At 50.2% G+C, this 22,585-nt stretch overlaps 2 protein-coding genes across 2 annotated transcripts in view; both read right to left on the reverse strand.

Moving 5' to 3' along the window:
• Positions 1 to 11,231: 11,231 nt before the first annotated feature.
• Positions 11,232 to 12,735, reverse strand: LOC135564845 (formin-2-like). The gene is made up of 2 exons (XM_065010908.1): positions 12,660 to 12,735; positions 11,232 to 12,583 (listed from the first exon to the last, which is right to left on the reverse strand). The coding sequence occupies exons 1-2, from the start codon at positions 12,709 to 12,711 to the stop codon at positions 11,331 to 11,333; spliced, it is 1,305 nt and encodes a 434-aa protein (XP_064866980.1). The 5' UTR covers positions 12,712 to 12,735; the 3' UTR covers positions 11,232 to 11,330.
• The window catches only part of LOC135564846 (epithelial membrane protein 2-like), a 31,920-nt gene continuing 20,566 nt past the window's right edge, over positions 11,232 to 22,585 (reverse strand). The window contains exon 5 of the mRNA XM_065010909.1: positions 11,232 to 13,328. Coding sequence (XP_064866981.1) covers positions 13,159 to 13,328 — 170 coding nt within the window. The 3' untranslated portion in view covers positions 11,232 to 13,158. The remainder of the gene's footprint in view (positions 13,329 to 22,585) is intronic.

Here is a 22,585-nt window from a genome sequence, read left to right on the forward strand (position 1 = left end):
TAGTTGAGTCAACTCTGTTAGTATATCTGTCCTAGTTGAGTCAACTCTGTTAGTATATCTGTCCTAGTTGAGTCAACTCTGTTAGTGTATCTGGCCTAGTTGAGTCAACTCTGTTAGTGATGTTGGTATCTGTCCTAGTTGAGTCAACTCTGTTAGTGATGTTGGTACATCTGGCCTAGTTGAGTCAACTCTGTTAGTATATCTGTCCTAGTTGAGTCAACTCTGTTAGTGATGTTGGTACATCTGGCCTAGTTGAGTCAACTCTGTTAGTATATCTGTCCTAGTTGAGTCAACTCTGTTAGTGATGTTGGTATCTGTCCTAGTTGAGTCAACTCTGTTAGTGATGTTGGTACATCTGGCCTAGTTGAGTCAACTCTGTTAGTATATCTGTCCTAGTTGAGTCAACTCTGTTAGTGATGTTGGTATATGTCCTAGTTGAGTCAACTCTGTTAGTGATGTTGGTACATCTGGCCTAGTTGAGTCAACTCTGTTAGTGTATCTGGCCTAGTTGAGTCAACTCTGTTAGTGTATCTGGCCTAGTTGAGTCAACTCTGTTAGTATATCTGTCCTAGTTGAGTCAACTCTGTTAGTGTATCTGTCCTAGTTGAGTCAACTCTGTTAGTGTATCTGGCCTAGTTGAGTCAACTCTGTTAGTATATCTGGCCTAGTTGAGTCAACTCTGTTGGTACATCTGGCCTAGTTGAGTCAACTCTGTTGGTACATCTGGCCTAGTTGAGTCAACTCTGTTAGTATATCTGGCCTAGTTGAGTCAACTCTGTTAGTATATCTGTCCTAGTTGAGTCAACTCTGTTAGTATATCTGTCCTAGTTGAGTCAACTCTGTTAGTATATCTGTCCTAGTTGAGTCAACTCTGTTAGTATATCTGTCCTAGTTGAGTCAACTCTGTTAGTATATCTGTCCTAGTTGAGTCAACTCTGTTAGTGATGTTGGTACATCTGGCCTAGTTGAGTCAACTCTGTTAGTGTATCTGTCCTAGTTGAGTCAACTCTGTTAGTGTATCTGTCCTAGTTGAGTCAACTCTGTTAGTGATGTTGGTATCTGTCCTAGTTGAGTCAACTCTGTTAGTGATGTTGGTATCTGTCCTAGTTGAGTCAACTCTGTTAGTGATATCTGTCCTAGTTGAGTCAACTCTGTTAGTGATGTTGGTATCTGTCCTAGTTGAGTCAACTCTGTTAGTGATATCTGTCCTAGTTGAGTCAACTCTGTTAGTGATCTGGTATCCTAGTTGAGTCAACTCTGTTAGTGATGTTGGTACATCTGGCCTAGTTGAGTCAACTCTGTTAGTGTATCTGGCCTAGTTGAGTCAACTCTGTTAGTGTATCTGGCCTAGTTGAGTCAACTCTGTTAGTATATCTGTCCTAGTTGAGTCAACTCTGTTAGTGATCTGGCCTAGTTGAGTCAACTCTGTTAGTATATCTGGCCTAGTTGAGTCAACTCTGTTGGTATATCTGGCCTAGTTGAGTCAACTCTGTTAGTATATCTGTCCTAGTTGAGTCAACTCTGTTAGTGTTGGTATCTGGCCTAGTTGAGTCAACTCTGTTAGTGTATCTGTCCTAGTTGAGTCAACTCTGTTAGTGTATCTGGCCTAGTTGAGTCAACTCTGTTAGTGATGTTGGTATCTGTCCTAGTTGAGTCAACTCTGTTAGTGATGTTGGTATCTGGCCTAGTTGAGTCAACTCTGTTAGTGTATCTGTCCTAGTTGAGTCAACTCTGTTAGTGATGTTAGTACATCTGGCCTAGTTGAGTCAACTCTGTTAGTATATCTGTCCTAGTTGAGTCAACTCTGTTAGTGATGTTGGTATCTGTTAGTTGAGTCAACTCTGTTAGTGATCAACTCTGTTGGTATCTGGCCTAGTTGAGTCAACTCTGTTAGTGATGTTGGTATCTGTCCTAGTTGAGTCAACTCTGTTAGTGATGTTGGTACATCTGGCCTAGTTGAGTCAACTCTGTTGGTATATCTGTCCTAGTTGAGTCAACTCTGTTAGTGATGTTGGTATATGTCCTAGTTGAGTCAACTCTGTTAGTGATGTTGGTACATCTGGCCTAGTTGAGTCAACTCTGTTAGTGTATCTGGCCTAGTTGAGTCAACTCTGTTAGTATATCTGTCCTAGTTGAGTCAACTCTGTTAGTGTATCTGTCCTAGTTGAGTCAACTCTGTTAGTGTATATGGCCTAGTTGAGTCAACTCTGTTAGTATATCTGGCCTAGTTGAGTCAACTCTGTTGGTACATCTGGCCTAGTTGAGTCAACTCTGTTGGTACATCTGGCCTAGTTGAGTCAACTCTGTTAGTATATCTGGCCTAGTTGAGTCAACTCTGTTAGTATATCTGTCCTAGTTGAGTCAACTCTGTTAGTATATCTGTCCTAGTTGAGTCAACTCTGTTAGTATATCTGTCCTAGTTGAGTCAACTCTGTTAGTATATCTGTCCTAGTTGAGTCAACTCTGTTAGTGATGTTGGTACATCTGGCCTAGTTGAGTCAACTCTGTTAGTGTATCTGTCCTAGTTGAGTCAACTCTGTTAGTGTATCTGTCCTAGTTGAGTCAACTCTGTTAGTGATGTTGGTATCTGTTCTAGTTGAGTCAACTCTGTTAGTGATGTTGGTACATCTGGCCTAGTTGAGTCAACTCTGTTAGTGTATCTGGCCTAGTTGAGTCAACTCTGTTAGTGATGTTGGTATCTGTCCTAGTTGAGTCAACTCTGTTAGTGATGTTGGTATATGTCCTAGTTGAGTCAACTCTGTTAGTGATGTTGGTATATGTCCTAGTTGAGTCAACTCTGTTAGTGATGTTGGTACATCTGGCCTAGTTGAGTCAACTCTGTTAGTGTATCTGGCCTAGTTGAGTCAACTCTGTTAGTGTATCTGGCCTAGTTGAGTCAACTCTGTTAGTATATCTGTCCTAGTTGAGTCAACTCTGTTAGTGTATCTGTCCTAGTTGAGTCAACTCTGTTAGTGTATCTGGCCTAGTTGAGTCAACTCTGTTAGTATATCTGGCCTAGTTGAGTCAACTCTGTTGGTACATCTGGCCTAGTTGAGTCAACTCTGTTGGTACATCTGGCCTAGTTGAGTCAACTCTGTTAGTATATCTGGCCTAGTTGAGTCAACTCTGTTAGTATATCTGTCCTAGTTGAGTCAACTCTGTTAGTGTATCTGTCCTAGTTGAGTCAACTCTGTTAGTGTATCTGTCCTAGTTGAGTCAACTCTGTTAGTGTATCTGGCCTAGTTGAGTCAACTCTGTTAGTGATGTTGGTATCTGTCCTAGTTGAGTCAACTCTGTTAGTGATGTTGGTACATCTGGCCTAGTTGAGTCAACTCTGTTAGTATATCTGTCCTAGTTGAGTCAACTCTGTTAGTGATGTTAGTACATCTGTCCTAGTTGAGTCAACTCTGTTAGTATATCTGTCCTAGTTGAGTCAACTCTGTTAGTGTATCTGTCCTAGTTGAGTCAACTCTGTTAGTGATGTTAGTACATCTGTCCTAGTTGAGTCAACTCTGTTAGTGTATCTGTCCTAGTTGAGTCAACTCTGTTAGTATATCTGTCCTAGTTGAGTCAACTCTGTTAGTGATGTTAGTACATCTGGCCTAGTTGAGTCAACTCTGTTGATGATGTTAGTATATATGTCCTAGTTGAGTCAACTCTGTTTGTGTATCTGTCCTAGTTGAGTCAACTCTGTTTGTGTATCTGTCCTAGTTGAGTCAACTCTGTTAGTGTATCTGTCCTAGTTGAGTCAACTCTGTTAGTGATGTTAGTACATCTGTCCTAGTTGAGTCAACTCTGTTAGTGATGTTGGTATATCTGTCCTAGTTGAGTCAACTCTGTTAGTAGATCTGTCCTAGTTGAGTCAACTCTGTTAGTGATGTTAGTACATCTGTCCTAGTTGAGTCAACTCTGTTAGTATATCTGTCCTAGTTGAGTCAACTGTGTTAGTGTATCTGTCCTAGTTGAGTCAACTCTGTTAGTGATGTTGGTACATCTGTCCTAGTTGAGTCAACTCTGTTAGTGATGTTGGTAGATCTGTCCTAGTTGAGTCAACTGTTAGTATATCTGTCCTAGTTGAGTCAACTCTGTTAGTATATCTGTCCTAGTTGAGTCAACTCTGTTAGTATATCTGTCCTAGTTGAGTCAACTCTGTTGGTATATCTGTCCTAGTTGAGTCAACTCTGTTAGTATATCTGTCCTAGTTGAGTCAACTCTGTTAGTAATGTTGGTCATGACTACCAGTCACTCCTGTTAGCATATCTTAGTAGTCATGACTACCAGTCACTCCTGTTAGATATCTTAGTAGTCATGACTACCAGTCACTCCTGTTAGGATATCTTAGTAGTCATGACTACCAGTCACTCCTGTTAGCAGATGATATTTCATAACTGTCTTGTTCACATTTTAACCACCATTGTATAATAAAATAGGTTTCCTAACTTGTCCTTGTAAAGTGTCTTTCATGATATGGAAAGGTTTGTCTGTATGGCCCACGTCTACTGAGCCTCTGACTGTGCAGGCTTTTGTCCCAGCCCAGCACAGCCCAGCCCAGCACGCATCTGATTTTCAAATACAATGGCCTAAATACCCACTATCTCCTCCAGGACCTTTTGAATAGAGACCATCTCTCTCAGGACTGGAGTTACCAGACCCTTTGAATAGAGACCATCTCTCTCAGGACTGTGGAGTTACCAGACCCTTTGAATGAAGACCATCTCTCTCCAGGACTGTTTTGAATAGAGACCATCTCTCTCCAGGACTGTTGAGTTACCAGACCCTTTGAATAGAGACTCTCCAGGACTGTGGAGTTACCAGACCCTTTGAATAGAGACTCTCCAGGACTGTGGAGTTACCAGACCCTTTGGAAAGAGACCATCTCTCTCCAGGACTGTGGAGTTACCAGACCCTTTGGAAAGAGACCATCTCTCTCCAGGACTGTGGAGTTACCAGACCATTTGAATAGAGACCATCTCTCTCCAGGACTGTGGAGTTACCAGACCCTTTGAATAGAGACTCTCCAGGACTGTGGAGTTACCAGACCCTTTGAATAGAGACTCTCCAGGACTGTGGAGTTACCAGACCCTTTGAATAGAGACTCTCCAGGACTGTGGAGTTACCAGACCCTTTGGAAAGAGACCATCTCTCTCCAGGACTGTGGAGTTACCAGACCCTTTGAATAGAGACCATCTCTCTCCAGGACTGTGGAGTTACCAGACCATTTGAATAGAGACCATCTCTCTCCAGGACTGTGGAGTTACCAGACCCTTTGAATAGAGACTCTCCAGGACTGTGGAGTTACCAGACCCTTTGAATAGAGACTCTCCAGGACTGTGGAGTTACCAGACCCTTTGAATAGAGACTCTCCAGGACTGTGGAGTTACAGACCCTTTGGAAAGAGACCATCTCTCCAGGACTGTGGAGTTACCAGACCCTTTGAATAGAGACCATCTCTCTCCAGGACTGTGGAGTTACCAGACCCTTTGGAAAGAGACCATCTCTCTCCAGGACTGTGGAGTTACCAGACCCTTTGAATAGAGACCATCTCTCTCCAGGACTGTGGAGTTACCAGACCCTTTGAATAGAGACCATCTCTCTCCAGGACTGTGGAGTTACCAGACCCTTTGAATAGAGACTCTCCAGGACTGTGGAGTTACCAGACCCTTTGAATAGAGACTCTCCAGGACTGTGGAGTTACCAGACCCTTTGAATAGAGACCAGGACTGTGGAGTTACCAGACCCTTTGAATAGAGACCATCTCCAGGACTGTGGAGTTACCAGACCCTTTGAATAGAGACTCTCCAGGACTGTGGAGTTACCAGACCCTTTGAATAGAGACTCTCCAGGACTGTGGAGTTACCAGACCCTTTGAATAGAGACTCTCCAGGACTGTGGAGTTACCAGACCCTTTGAATAGAGACTCTCCAGGACTGTGGAGTTACCAGACCCTTTGAATAGAGACTCTCCAGGACTGTGGAGTTACCAGACCCTTTGAATAGAGACTCTCCAGGACTGTGGAGTTACCAGACCCTTTGAATAGAGACTCTCCAGGACTGTGGAGTTACCAGACCCTTTGAATAGAGACCATCTCTCTCTCAGGACTGTGGAGTTACCAGACCCTTTGAATAGAGACCATCTCTCTCCAGGACTGTGGAGTTACCAGACCCTTTGAATAGAGACCATCTCTCTCCAGGACTGTGGAGTTAGCAGACCCTTTGAATAGAGACCATCTCTCTCAGGACTGTGGAGTTACCAGACCCTTTGAATAGAGACCATCTCTCTCCAGGACTGTGGAGTTACCAGACCCTTTGAATAGAGACTCTCCAGGTCTGTGGAGTTACCAGACCCTTTGAATAGAGACTGTCCAGGACTGTGGAGTTACCAGACCCTTTGGAAAGACTCTCCAGGTCTGTGGAGTTACCAGACCCTTTGGAAAGACTCTCCAGGACTGTGGAGTTACCAGACCCTTTGGATAGAGACTCTCCAGGTCTGTGGAGTTACCAGACCCTTTGGATAGAGACTCTCCAGGTCTGTGGAGTTACCAGACCCTTTGAATAGAGACTCTCCAGGACTGTGGAGTTACCAGACCCTTTGAATAGAGACTCTCCAGGACTGTGGAGTTACCAGACCCTTTGAATAGAGACTCTCCAGGTCTGTGGAGTTACCAGACCCTTTGAATAGAGACTCTCCAGGACTGTGGAGTTACCAGACCCTTTGGAAAGACTCTCCAGGTCTGTGGAGTTACCAGACCCTTTGGAAAGACTCTCCAGGTCTGTGGAGTTACCAGACCCTTTGAATAGAGACCATCTCTCTCCAGGACTGTGGAGTTACCAGACCCTTTGAATAGAGACTCTCCAGGTCTGTGGAGTTACCAGACCCTTTGAATAGAGACTCTCCAGGACTGTGGAGTTACCAGACCCTTTGAATAGAGACTCTCCAGGTCTGTGGAGGTACCAGACCCTTTGAATAGAGACTCTCCAGGACTGTGGAGTTACCAGACCCTTTGAATAGAGACTCTCCAGGTCTGTGGAGTTACCAGACCCTTTGTAGTAGAGACTCTCCAGGTCTGTGGAGTTACCAGACCCTTTGTAGTAGTAGAGTATCTACACCTGTATTCTTTTTTTTTAAACGTCTCTCTGATCTAGGATCAGGTGTCTCCCTGGACATTTTCATATTATTCATCATGATTGGAATAAACTGATCCTAGATCAGACACCCCATACATTGAGACGCTTTATGAAAACAGGCACTGAGCTGTTGGTTCACCAGCAGGTGGCGCCAGATCCCCAGAAACACCACGGTCTCTTTCACGTCAAAATCAACTAGCACTTTCATTCCAAGGCTTTTGCGTCCCGAGTCTACACCCTTTTCCACAAGTGTGCACTTGCACACTTCGCATAAGATTGCTGTATGCATTGGCTGGAGGCTGGGAGTGAACACCATTTTTGTTAAGTCCATGCAACAAAGTGTACACTTGGGGATTAAGGGTGGAGAATGGGGGGACGCAGACATTGACCTATACAGTTACCAGGACCAATGATCACTGGGGACAAGACGTCACTAATATGATATATATTTAACAACTCCCATGATGAGCCCAGGGAGGGCTCTGTCTCTATGGAAACAACAAAGCCAAACAGAAGCTGCCGTTGGGGTAGAATAGAATCTAATCTAATAGAATCAAATAGAATGCTATAGAATCTAATAAAATCAAATAGAATGCTATAGAATCTAATCTAAATGAATGCTATAGAATCTAATCTAATAGAATCAAATTGAATGCTTTAGAATCTAATCTAAATGAATGCTATAGAATCTAATCTAATAGAATCAAATTGAATGCTTTAGAATCGAATCTAATAGAATGCTATAGAATCTAATCTAAATGAATCAAATAGAATGCTATAGAATCTAATCAAATCAAATAGAATGCTATAGAATCTAATCTAAATGAATGCTATAGAATCTAATCTAAATGAATGCTATCTAATCTAAATGAATGCTATAGAATCTAATCTAATAGAATCAAATAGAATGCTATAGAATCTAATCAAATCAAATAGAATGCTATAGAATCTAATCTAAATGAATGCTATAGAATCTAATCTAAATGAATGCTATAGAATCAAATAGAATGCTATAGAATCTAATAAAATCAAATAGAATGCTATAGAATCTAATCTAAATGAATGCTATAGAATCTAATCTAATAGAATCAAATTGAATGCTTTAGAATCTAATCTAAATGAATGCTATCGAATCTAATAGAATGCTATAGAATCTAATCAAATCAAATAGAATGCTATAGAATCTAATCTAAATGAATGCTATAGAATCTAATCTAAATGAATGCTATAGAATCTAATCTAATAGAATCAAATAGAATGCTATAGAATCTAATAAAATCAAATAGAATGCTATAGAATCTAATCTAAATGAATGCTATCTAATCTAAATGAATGCTATAGAATCAAATAGAATGCTATCGAATCTAATCAAATCAAATAGAATGCTATAGAATCTAATCTAAATGAATGCTATAGAATCTAATCTAAATGAATGCTATAGAATCAAATAGAATGCTATAGAATCTAATCTAAATGAATGCTATAGAATCTAATCTAATAGAATCAAATTGAATGCTATAGAATCTAATCTAAATGAATGCTATAGAATCTAATAAAATCAAATAGAATGCTATAGAATCTAATCTAAATGAATGCTATAGAATCTAATCTAAATTAATGCTATAGAATCTAATCTAATCAAATCAAATAGAATGCTATAGAATCTAATCAAATCAAATAGAATGCTATATAATCTAATCTAAATGAATGCTATAGAATCTAATTTAAATGAATGCTATAGAATCTAATCTAATAGAATCAAATAGAATGCTATAGAATCTAATAAAATCAAATAGAATGCTATAGAATCTAAATGAATGCTATAAAATGCTATAGAATCCAAAAGAATGCAGGGAGTGCTCTGTCTCTATGGAAACAACAATAACAGACTGATGTAATGTAGACCCTGTTATAACAGACTGATGTAATGTAGACCCTGTTATAACAGACTGAGACCCTGATAACAGACTGATGTAGACCCTGTTATAACAGACTGATGTAACCCTGTTATAACAGACTGATGTAATATAGACCTGTTATAACAGACTGATGTAATGTAGACCCTGTTATAACAGACTGATGTAATGTAGACCCTGTTATAACACAGACTTATAGACACAGACTGATGTAATGTAGACCCTGTTATAACAGACTGATGTAATGTAGACCCTGTTATAACACAGACTGATGTAATGTAGACCCTGTTATAACAGACTGATGTAATGTAGACCCTGTTATAACAGACTGATGTAATGTAGACCCTGTTATAACAGACTGATGTAATGTAGACCCTGTTATAACAGACTGATGAATGTGACCCTGTTATAACAGACTGATGTAATGTAGACCCTGTTATAACATTTAAGTCATAAGACTTACAGACTGATGTAATTGTAGACCCTGTTATAACAGACTGATGTAATGTAGACCCTGTTATAACAGACTGATGTAATGTAGACCCTGTTATAACAGACTGATGTAATGTAGACCCTGTTATAACAGACTGATGTAATGTAGATAACAGACTGATGTAATGTAGACCCTGTTATAACAGACTGATGTAATGTAGACCCTGTTATAACAGACTGATGTAATGTAGACCCTGTTATAACAGACTGATGTAATGTAGACCCTGTTATAACAGACTGATGTAATGTAGACCCTGTTATAACAGACTGATGTAATGTAGACCCTGTTATAACAGACTGATGTAATGTAGACCCTGTTATAACAGACTGATGTAATGTAGACCCTGTTATAACACAGACTGATGTAATGTAGACCCTGTTATAACAGACTGATGTAATGTAGACCCTGTTATAACAGACTGATGTAATGTAGACCCTGTTATAACAGACTGATATAGACCCTGTTATAACAGACTGATGTAATGTAGACCCTGTTATAAATGTAGACCCTGTTATAACAGACTGATGTAATGTAGACCCTGTTATAAGACCCTGTTATAACAGACTGATGTAATGTAGACCCTGTTATAACAGACTGATGTAATGTAGACCCTGTTATAACACAGACTGATGTAATGTAGACCCTGTTATAACAGACTGATGTAAGACCCTGTTATAACACAGACTGAGACCCTGTTATAACAGACTGATGTAATGTAGACCCTGTTATAACAGACTGATGTTGTTATAACAGACTGATGTAATGTAGACCCTGTTACCCTGTTATAAACAGACTGATGTAATGTAGACCCTGTTATAACAGACTGATGTAATGTAGACCCTGTTATAACAGACTGATGTAATGTAGACCCTGTTATAACAGACTGATGTAATGTAGACCCTGTTATAACAGACTGATGTAATGTAGACCCTGTTATAACAGACTGATGTAATGTAGACCCTATGTAATGTAGACCCACAGACTGATGTAGACCCCTGTTATAACAGACTGATGTAATGTAGACCCTGTTATAACAGACTGATGGTAGACCCTGTTATAACAGACTGATGTACTATAGACCCTGTTATAACAGACTGTGTCTATGTAATGTAGACCCTGTTATAACAGACTGATGTTATAACAGACTGATGTACCTTAGACCCTGTTATAACAGACTGACTGACCCATAACTGATGTAGACCCCTGTTATAACAGACTGTGTCTATGGGACCCACTATAGACCCCTGTTATAACAGACTGTGTCTATGGGACCCACTATAGACCCCTGTTATAACAGACTGTGTCTATGGGACCCACTATAGACCCCTGTTATAACAGACTGTGTCTATGGGACCCACTATAGACCCCTGTTATAACAGACTGTGTCTATGGGACCCACTATAGACCCCTGTTATAACAGACTGTATATAGGACCCACTATAGACCCCTGTTATAACAGACTGTGTCTATGGGACCCACTATAGACCCCTGTTATAACAGACTGTGTCTATGGGACCCACTATAGACCCCCCACTATAGACCCCTTATAACAGACTGTGTCTATGGGACCCACTATAGACCCCTGTTATAACAGACTGTGTCTATGGACCCACTATAGACCCCAGACTGTGTCTGGACTGTGTCTATGGGACCCACTATAGTGGTTGTATTGTATCAGTGAAGACTCAGACTCCGGTGTTCTAGAGGGTTCCATTCTGTTTTTATTCCAGTTAGATAGTGGATCATCCTTATTCCCCTATTCTTTAATGTCCTCGATATTAACCTCAGCATCTTTCATCAGATAGACCAGCAAGCAGACAGACGGACAGGCAGGGAGGGAGGGAGGGAGGGAGGCCGGTAGGTAGGTAGGGAGGGAGGCAGAGGGACAGGTGGGCAGGGAGGGAGGGAGACAGGCAGGCAGGCAGGCCGGCAGGGAGGGAGACAGGCCGGCAGGGAGGCAGGCCGGCAGGGAGGGAGGGAGGGAGGCCGGCAGGGAGGGAGGGAGGGAGGGAGACAGGGAGGGAGACAGGCCGACAGGGAGGGAGGGAGACAGGGAGGGAGGGAGGGAGGGAGGCGGACAGGCCGGCAGGGAGGGAGGCAGACGGACAGGCCGGCAGGGAGGGAGGCAGAGGGACAGGCAGACGGACAGGCCGGCAGACGGATAGATGGACAGATGGGCAGGGAGGGAGGGAGGCAGACGGACAGGGAGGGAGGGAGGCAGATGGGCAGGGGAGGGAGGGAGGCAGAGGGCAGGGAGGGAGGGAGGCAGAGGGACAGGGAGGGAGGCAGACGGACAGGGAGGGAGGGAGGCAGACGGACAGGGAGGGAGGCAGAGGGACAGGCAGACGGACAGGCCGGCAGACGGATAGATGGACAGATGGGCAGGGAGGGAGGGAGGCAGATGGGCAGGGAGGGAGGGAGGCAGAGGGCAGGGAGGGAGGGAGGCAGACGGACAGGGAGGGAGGGAGGCAGATGGGCAGGGAGGGAGGCAGATGGGCAGGGAGGGAGGGAGGCAGAGGGCAGGGGAGGGAGGGAGGCAGACGGACAGGGAGGGAGGGAGGCAGGCAGAGGGACAGGGAGGGAGGGAGGCAGGCAGAGGGACAGGGAGGGAGGGAGGCAGATGGGCAGGGAGGGAGGGAGGCAGAGGGACAGGTTGACGGACAGGCCGGCAGACGGATAGATGGACAGATGGGCAGGGAGGGAGGGAGGCAGATGGGCAGGGAGGGAGGGAGGCAGAGGGACAGGGAGGGAGGGAGGCAGACGGACAGGGAGGGAGGGAGGCAGACGGACAGGGAGGAGGGCAGAGGGCCAGGCAGACGGACAGGGAGGGAGGGAGGCAGACGGACAGGGAGGGAGGGAGGCAGACGGACAGGGAGGGAGGGAGGCAGACGGACAGGGAGGGAGGGAGGCAGAGGCAGATGGGCAGGGAGGGAGGGAGGCAGACGGACAGGGAGGGAGGGAGGCAGACGGACAGGGAGGGAAGGAGGCAGACGGACAGATGGGCAGGGAGGGAGGGAGGCAGACGGACAGGGAGGGAGGCAGAGGGACAGGTAGACGGACAGGCCGGCAGACGGATAGATGGACAGATGGGCAGATGGGCAGGGAGGGAGGGAGGCAGACGGACAGGGAGGGAGGCAGAGGGACAGGTAGATGGACAGGCCGGCAGACAATCCTCCATATTCCACCTTCTACACTAGGTTTACTCTAGTAGAACTGAACACAGTGTTGTCCTGCTCAGTCTTAACCATCGTTCATCATGTAATTCAACTATACACCATTTATTGGTCCATTATTTATTTAAAATTTACCGCATTGATGTCACCATGGAAACCCCCCCCCCAAAAAAAAACAGGCTGATACGTCACAGTCTCATTCCAGCCACACAGTGTGGAGAAAAACGTCTTTTAAAACAGCAGCTCTTAACAACAATAAAATCCACCGCATTGACGTCACCATGGAAACTCCATTCCCCCAAAGAAAACAGGCTGATATGTCACAGTCTCATAACAACATGTTAGCTAATAGACTGTTACAAAATAATGAACACTTCTCTCCTTACAGGTAAAGGTTGTTTTAGTTGACGTTTCCATTGTGTTTCGTGTCTTTGTAGAGATTACGAGTGTTTTTATTTGCGTTTCCTCAGCACCAGATACATGAGTCCACTGATGACAGTCATGGGGAAACTGATCCAGGCCAGGATGTAGGATGAACCATATCCTCCCTTCCTTAGAGACTCCTCCGTAAAACCCTGCCTCTCTGCCGTGTAGATGGACACTCCGATCATCACACACAGGCCTGGGGGAGGAGGAGGAGGGGGGGGGTTAGGAACTAGGATAGGAAGGGGGTAGGAAACAGGAACACTGGCCTGGGGGAGGAGGAGGGGGGGGGTTAGGAACTAGGATAGGAAGGGGGTAGGAAACAGGAACACTGGCCTGGGGGAGGAGGGGGGGTTAGGAACTAGGATAGGAAGGGGGTAGGATACAGGAACACAGGCCTGGGGGAGGAGGAGGAGGGGGGGGTTAGGAACTAGGATAGGAAGGGGTAGGATACAGGAACACAGGCCTGGGGGAGGAGGAGGGGGGTTAGGAACTAGGATAGGAAGGGGGTAGGATACAGGAACACAGGCCTGGGGGAGGAGGAGGAGGGGGGGTTAGGAACTAGGATAGGAAGGGGGTAGGATACAGGAACACTGGCCTGGGGGAGGAGGGGGGTTAGGAACTAGGATAGGAAGGGGGTAGGATACAGGAACACTGGCCTGGGGGAGGAGGAGGAGGGGGGTTAGGAACTAGGATAGGAAGGGGGTAGGATACAGGAACACTGGCCTGGGGGAGGAGGAGGGGGGGTTTAGGAACTAGGATAGGAAGGGGGTAGGATACAGGAACACTGGCCTGGGGAGGAGGAGGAGGGGGGGGTTAGGAACTAGGATAGGAAGGAGGTAGGATACAGGAACACTGGCCAGGGGGAGGAGGAGGGGGGGGGTTAGGAACTAGGATAGGAAGGGGGTAGGATACAGGAACACTGGCCTGGGGGAGGAGGAGGAGGGGGGGTTAGGAACTAGGATAGGAAGGGGGTAGGAAACAGGAACACTGGCCTGGGGGAGGAGGAGGGGGGGTTAGGAACTAGGATAGGAAGGGGGTAGGAAACAGGAACACTGGCCTGGGGGAGGAGGAGGGGGTTAGGAACTAGGATAGGAAGGGGGTAGGATACAGGAACACTGGCCTGGGGGAGGAGGAGGAGGAGGGGGGGTTAGGAACTAGGATAGGAAGGGGGTAGGATACAGGAACACTGGCCTGGGGAGGAGGAGGAGGAGGGGGTTAGGAACTAGGATAGGAAGGGGGTAGGATACAGGAACACAGGCCTGGGGGAGGAGGAGGGGGGGTTAGGAACTAGGATAGGAAGGGGGTAGGATACAGGAACACAGGCCTGGGGAGGAGGAGGGGGGTTAGGTACTAGGATAGGAAGGGGGTAGGATACAGGAACACAGGCCTGGGGGAGGAGGGGGGTTAGGAACTAGGATAGGAAGGGGTAGGATACAGGAACACTGGCCTGGGGAGGAGGAGGGGGGTAGGTACTAGGATAGGAAGGGGGTAGGATACAGGAACACAGGCCTGGGGAGGAGGGGGGGGGTTAGGAACTAGGATAGGAAGGGGGTAGGATACAGGAACACAGGCCTGGGGAGGAGGAGGAGGGGGTTAGGAACTAGGATAGGAAGGGGGTAGGATACAGGAACACTGGCCTGGGGAGGAGGGGGAGGGTTAGGAACTAGGATAGGAAGGGGGTAGGATACAGGAACACTGGCCTGGGGAGGAGGGGGGGGTTAGGAACTAGGATAGGAAGGGGGTAGGATACAGGAACACAGGCCTGGGGGAGGAGGAGGAGGGGGGTTAGGAACTAGGATAGGAAGGGGGTAGGATACAGGAACACAGGCCTGGGGGAGGAGGAGGGGGGGTTAGGAACTAGGATAGGAAGGGGGTAGGATACAGGAACACAGGCCTGGGGAGTAGGAGGGGGGTTAGGAACTAGGATAGGAAGGGGGTAGGATACAGGAACACTGGCCTGGGGGAGGAGGAGGGGGGTTAGGAACTAGGATAGGAAGGGGGTAGGAAACAGGAACACAGGCCTGGGTAGGAGGAGGAGGAGGGGGTTAGGAACTAGGATAGGAAGGGGGTAGGATACAGGAACACAGGCCTGGGGGAGGAGGAGGGGTTAGGAACTAGGATAGGAAGGGGGTAGGATACAGGAACACAGGCCTGGGGGAGGAGGGGGGGGGGGGTAGGAACTAGGATAGGAAGGGGGTAGGAAACAGGAACACTTGCCTGGGGGAGGGGGGTTAGGAAGTAGGATAGGAAGGGGGTAGGATACAGGAACACAGGCCTGGGGAGGAGGAGGAGGAGGGGGGTTAGGAACTAGGATAGGAAGGGGGTTACAGGAACACTGGCCTGGGGGGGTTAGGTACTAGGATAGGAAGGGGGTAGGATACAGGAACACAGGCCTGGGGGAGGAGGAGGGGGGTTAGGAACTAGGATAGGAAGGGGGTAGGATACAGGAACACAGGCCTGGGTAGGAGGAGGAGGGGGGTTAGGAACTAGGATAGGAAGGGGGTAGGATACAGGAACACTGGCCTGGGGGAGGAGGAGGGGGGTTAGGAACTAGGATAGGAAGGGGGTAGGATACAGGAACACTGGCCTGGGGGAGGAGGGGGGGTTAGGAACTAGGATAGGAAGGGGGTAGGATACAGGAACACAGGCCTGGGTAGGAGGAGGAGGGGGGGGGTTAGGAACTAGGATAGGAAGGGGGTAGGATACAGGAACACAGGCCAGGGGGAGGAGGGGGGTTAGGAACTAGGATAGGAAGGGGGTAGGATACAGGAACACAGGCCTGGGGGAGTAGGAGGGGGGGGTTAGGAACTAGGATAGGAAGGGGGTAGGATACAGGAACACTGGCCAGGGGGAGGAGGAGGGGGGGTTAGGAACTAGGATAGGAAGGGGGTAGGAAACAGGAACACTGGCCTGGGGGAGGAGGAGGGGGGGTTAGGAACTAGGATAGGAAGGGGGTAGGATACAGGAACACAGGCCTGGGGAGGAGGGGGGGGGTTAGGAACTAGGATAGGAAGGGGGTAGGATACAGGAACACAGGCCTGGGGGAGGAGGAGGGGGGGTTAGGAACTAGGATAGGAAGGGGGTAGGAAACAGGAACACTTGCCTGGGGGAGGGGGGGTTAGGAAGTAGGATAGGAAGGGGGTAGGATACAGGAACACAGGCCTGGGGGAGGAGGAGGAGGAGGGGGTGGTTAGGAACTAGGATAGGAAGGGGTAGGATACAGGAACACTGGCCTGGGGGGAGGAGGGGGTTAGGTACTAGGGGATAGGAAGGGGGTAGGATACAGGAACACAGGCCTGGGGAGGAGGGGGTTAGGAACTAGGATAGGAAGGGGGTAGGATACAGGAACACAGGCCTGGGTAGGAGGAGGAGGGGGGTTAGGAACTAGGATAGGAAGGGGGTAGGATACAGGAACACTGGCCTGGGGGGAGGAGGAACTAGGATAGGGGGTTAGGAACAGGAACACTGGCCTGGGGGAGGATAGGAAGGGGGGGTAGGATACAGGAACACAGGCCTGGGGAGGAGGAGGGGGGTTAGGAACTAGGATAGGAAGGGGGTAGGATACAGGAACACTGGCCTGGGGGAGGAGGGGGGGGTTAGGAACTAGGATAGAAGGGGGTAGGATACAGGAACACTGGCCTGGGGGAGGAGGAGGAGGAGGGGGGTTAGGAACTAGGATAGGAAGGGGTAGGATACAGGAACACTGGCCTGGGGGAGGAGGGGGGGTTAGGGGGAGGTACTAGGATAGGAAGGGGGGTAGGATACAGGAACACAGGCCTGGGGGAGGAGGGGGGGTTAGGAACTAGGATAGGAAGGGGGTAGGATACAGGAACACAGGCCTGGGGGAGGAGGAGGGGGGTTAGGAACTAGGATAGGAAGGGGGTAGGATACAGGAACACTGGCCTGGGGGAGGAGGGGGGGTTAGGAACTAGGATAGGAAGGGGGTAGGATACAGGAACACTGGCCTGGGGGAGAGGAGGGGGGTTAGGAACTAGGATAGGAAGGGGGTAGGATACAGGAACACAGGCCAGGGGGAGGAGGAGGGGGGGGGTTAGGAACTAGGATAGGAAGGGGGTAGGATACAGGAACACAGGCCTGGGGGGAGGAGGGGGGTTAGGAACTAGGATAGGAAGGGGGTAGGAAACAGGAACACTTGCCTGGGGGAGGGGGGGTTAGGAAGTAGGATAGGAAGGGGGTAGGATACAGGAACACAGGCCTGGGGGGAGGAGGAGGAGGAGGGGGGTTAGGAACTAGGATAGGAAGGGGGTAGGATACAGGAACACTGGCCTGGGGGAGGGGGGTTAGGTACTAGGATAGGAAGGGGGTAGGATACAGGAACACAGGCCTGGGGGAGGAGGAGGAGGGGGGTTAGGAACTAGGATAGGAAGGGGGTAGGATACAGGAACACAGGCCTGGGGGAGGAGGGGGGGGTTAGGAACTAGGATAGGAAGGGGGTAGGATACAGGAACACTGGCCTGGGGAGGAGGAGGATACAGGAACACAGGCCTGGGGGAGGAGGGGGGGGGGTTAGGAACTAGGATAGGAAGGGGGTAGGATACAGGAACACAGGCCTGGGGGAGGAGGGGGGGTTAGGAACTAGGATAGGAAGGGGTAGGAAGGAACACAGGCCTGGGGGGAGGAGGGGGGGGGTTAGGAACTAGGATAGGAAGGGGGTAGGATACAGGAACACAGGCCTGGGGAGGAGGGGGGGGGGTTAGAACTAGGATAGGAAGGGGGTAGGATACAGGAACACAGGAACACAGGCCGGGGGGAGGAGGAGGAGGGGGGGCAGGAGGAGGAGGCCTGGGGGGGTAGGAACTAGGATAGGAAGGGGGTAGGATACAGGAACACTGGCCTGGGGGAGGAGGAGGGGGTTAGGAACTAGGATAGGAAGGGGGTAGGATACAGGAACACAGGCCTGGGGAGGAGGAGGAGGGGGGGTTAGGAACTAGGATAGGAAGGGGGTAGGATACAGGAACACAGGCCTGGGGGAGGAGGAGGAGGGGAGGGGGTTAGGAACTAGGATAGGAAGGGGTAGGAAACAGGAACACTTGCCTGGGGGAGGGGGTTAGGAACTAGGATAGGAAGGGGGTAGGATACAGGAACACTGGCCTGGGGGAGGAGGAGGAGGAGGGGGGGGTTAGGAACTAGGATAGGAAGGGGGTAGGATACAGGAACACTGGCCTGGGGGGTAGGAGGGGGGTAGGAACACAGGCCTGGGGGGGGGGGGGGGTTAGAACTAGGATAGGAAGGGGGTAGGATACAGGAACACAGGCCTGGGGGAGGAGGAGGGGGGGTTAGGAACTAGGATAGGAAGGGGGTAGGATACAGGAACACAGGCCTGGGGGGAGGAGGAGGAAGGGGTTAGGAACACTGGCCTGGGGGAGGAGGGGGGGTTAGGAACTAGGATAGGAAGGGGGTAGGATACAGGAACACAGGCCTGGGGGAGGAGGAGGGGGTTAGGAACTAGGATAGGAAGGGGGTAGGATACAGGAACACTGGCCTGGGGGAGGAGGAGGGGGGGTTAGGAACTAGGATAGGAAGGGGGTAGGATACAGGAACACAGGCCTGGGGAGGAGGGGGTTAGGAACTAGGATAGGAAGGGGTAGGATACAGGAACACAGGCCTGGGGGAGGAGGAGGGGGGAACTAGGATAGGAAGGGGGTAGGAAACAGGAACACTTGCCTGGGGGATAGGAAGGGGAAGGGGGTTGGATACAGGAACACAGGCCTGGGGAGGAGGAGGAGGAGGGGGGGGTTAGGAACTAGGATAGGAAGGGGGTAGGATACAGGAACACTGGCCTGGGGAGGGGGATAGAGGGGGTAGGTAACTAGGATAGGAAGGGGGTAGGATACAGGAACACAGGCCTGGGAGGAGGAGGGGGGTTAGGAACTAGGATAGGAAGGGGGTAGGATACAGGAACACTGGCCTGGGGGAGGAGGAGGGGGTTAGGAACTAGGATAGGAAGGGGGTAGGATACAGGAACACTGGCCTGGGGGAGGAGGAGGGGGGTTAGGAACTAGGATAGGAAGGGGGTAGGATACAGGAACACAGGCCTGGGGGAGGAGGAGGGGGGTTAGGAACTAGGATAGGAAGGGGGTAGGATACAGGAACACAGGCCTGGGGGGAGGAGGGGGTTAGGAACTAGGATAGGAAGGGGTAGGAAACAGGAACACTTGCCTGGGGGAGGGGGGGGTTAGGAACTAGGATAGGAAGGGGGTAGGATACAGGAACACTGGCCTGGGGGAGGAGGAGGAGGAGGGGGTAGGAACTAGGATAGGAAGGGGGTAGGATACAGGAACACTGGCCTGGGGGGGGGGGGTTAGGAGGATAGGAAGGGGGGTAGGATACAGGAACACAGGCCTGGGGAGGAGGGGGTTAGGAACTAGGATAGGAAGGGGTAGGATACAGGAACACAGGCCTGGGGGAGGAGGAGGGGGGTTAGGGGGTTAGGAACTAGGATAGGAAGGGGGTAGGATACAGGAACACTGGCCTGGGGAGGAGGAGGGGGTTAGGAACTAGGATAGGAAGGGGGTAGGATACAGGAACACAGGCCTGGGGGAGGAGGAGGGGGGTTAGGAACTAGGATAGGAAGGGGTAGGATACAGGAACACTGGCCTGGGGAGGAGGGGGGTTAGGAACTAGGATAGGAAGGGGTAGGATACAGGAACACAGGCCTGGGGAGGAGGGGGGGGGGGGGGTTAGGAACTAGGATAGGAAGGGGGTAGGATACAGGAACACTGGCCTGGGGGAGGAGGAGGAGGGGGGGGTTAGGAACTAGGATAGGAAGGGGGTAGGATACAGGAACACTGGCCTGGGGGAGGAGGGGGGGGTTAGGAACTAGGATAGGAAGGGGGTAGGATACAGGAACACAGGCCTGGGGGAGGAGGAGGGGGTTAGGAACTAGGATAGGAAGGGGGTAGGATACAGGAACACAGGCCTGGGGGAGGAGGGGGGGGGTTAGGAACTAGGATAGGAAGGGGGTAGGATACAGGAACACTGGCCTGGGGGAGGAGGGGGGTTAGGAACTAGGATAGGAAGGGGGTAGGATACAGGAACACAGGCCTGGGGGAGGAGGAGGGGGGGGTTAGGAACTAGGATAGGAAGGGGGTAGGATACAGGAACACAGGCCTGGGGGAGGAGGAGGGGGGTTAGGAACTAGGATAGGAAGGGGGTAGGATACAGGAACACAGGCCTGGGGAGGAGGGGGGGGTTAGGAACTAGGATAGGAAGGGGGTAGGATACAGGAACACTGGCCTGGGGGAGGAGGAGGAGGGGGGGTTAGGAACTAGGATAGGAAGGGGGTAGGAAACAGGAACACTGGCCTGGGGGAGGAGGAGGGGGGTTAGGAACTAGGATAGGAAGGGGGTAGGATACAGGAACACAGGCCTGGGGGAGGAGGAGGGGGGTTAGGAACTAGGATAGGAAGGGGTAGGATACAGGAACACAGGCCTGGGGGAGGAGGAGGGGGTTAGGAACTAGGATAGGAAGGGGGTAGGATACAGGAACACTGGCCTGGGGGAGGGGGGGGGTTAGGAACTAGGATAGGAAGGGGGTAGGATACAGGAACACAGGCCTGGGGGAGGAGGAGGGGGGTTAGGAACTAGGATAGGAAGGGGGTAGGAAACAGGAACACAGGCCTGGGGGAGGAGGGGGTTAGGAACTAGGATAGGAAGGGGGTAGGATACAGGAACACAGGCCTGGGGAGGAGGAGGAGGGGGTTAGGAACTAGGATAGGAAGGGGGTAGGAAACAGGAACACAGGCCTGGGGGAGGAGGAGGGGGGTTAGGAACTAGGATAGGAAGGGGGTAGGATACAGGAACACTGGCCAGGGGAGGAGGAGGAGGGGGGTTAGGAACTAGGATAGGAAGGGGGTAGGAAACAGGAACACTGGCCTGGGGGAGGAGGAGGGGGGTTAGGAACTAGGATAGGAAGGGGGTAGGATACAGGAACACAGGCCTGGGGGAGGAGGAGGGGGGGGTTAGGAACTAGGATAGGAAGGGGGTAGGAAACAGGAACACTGGCCTGGGGGAGGAGGGGGGGGGTTAGGAACTAGGATAGGAAGGGGTAGGATACAGGAACACAGGCCTGGGGGAGGAGGAGGGGGGGGGGTTAGGAACTAGGATAGGAAGGGGGTAGGAAACAGGAACACTGGCCTGGGGGAGGAGGGGGGGTTAGGAACTAGGATAGGAAGGGGGTAGGATACAGGAACACTGGCCTGGGGGAGGAGGAGGAGGAGGAGGAGGGGGGGGTTAGGAACTAGGATAGGAAGGGGGTAGGAATCAGGAACACTGGCCTGGGGGAGGAGGAGGGGGTTAGGGATAGGAAGGGGGTAGGATACAGGAACACAGGCCTGGGGAGGAGGAGGAGGGGGGGTTAGGTACTAGGATAGGAAGGGGTAGGATACAGGAACACAGGCCTGGGGGAGGAGGGGGGGTTAGGAACTAGGATAGGAAGGGGGTAGGATGCAGGAACACAGGCCTGGGGGAGGAGGAGGGGGGGTTAGGAACTAGGATAGGAAGGGGGTAGGATACAGGAACACTGGCCTGGGGGAGGAGGGGGGGTTAGGAACTAGGATAGGAAGGGGGTAGGATACAGGAACACAGGCCTGGGTAGGAGGAGGAGGGGGACGTTAGGAACTAGGATAGGAAGGGGGTAGGATACAGGAACACAGGCCTGGGGGAGGAGGAGGGGGGTTAGGAACTAGGATAGGAAGGGGGTAGGATACAGGAACACAGGCCTGGGGGAGGAGGAGGAGGGGTTAGGAACTAGGATAGGAAGGGGGTAGGATACAGGAACACAGGCCTGGGGGAGGAGGGGGGGTTAGGAACTAGGATAGGAAGGGGGTAGGATGCAGGAACACAGGCCTGGGTAGGAGGAGGAGGGGGGGTTAGGAACTAGGATAGGAAGGGGGTAGGATACAGGAACACTGGCCTGGGGGAGGAGGGGGGGTTAGGAACTAGGATAGGAAGGGGGTAGGATACAGGAACACAGGCCTGGGTAGGAGGAGGAGGGGGGGGTTAGGAACTAGGATAGGAAGGGGGTAGGATACAGGAACACAGGCCTGGGGGAGGAGGAGGGGGGGGTTAGGAACTAGGATAGGAAGGGGGTAGGATACAGGAACACAGGCCTGGGGGAGGAGGAGGAGGGGTTAGGAACTAGGATAGGAAGGGGGTAGGATACAGGAACACAGGCCTGGGGGAGGAGGAGGGGGGTTTAGGAACTAGGATAGGAAGGGGGTAGGATACAGGAACACAGGCCTGGGGAGGAGGGGGGGGGGTTAGGAACTAGGATAGGAAGGGGTAGGATGCAGGAACACAGGCCTGGGTAGGAGGAGGAGGGGGGGGGGTTAGGAACTAGGATAGGAAGGGGGTAGGATACAGGAACACTGGCCTGGGGGAGGAGGGGGTTAGGAACTAGGATAGGAAGGGGTAGGATACAGGAACACAGGCC

This window comes from Oncorhynchus nerka, linkage group LG26, assembly GCF_034236695.1.
Source record: "Oncorhynchus nerka isolate Pitt River linkage group LG26, Oner_Uvic_2.0, whole genome shotgun sequence".
Taxonomy (NCBI): Eukaryota; Metazoa; Chordata; class Actinopteri; order Salmoniformes; family Salmonidae; genus Oncorhynchus; species Oncorhynchus nerka.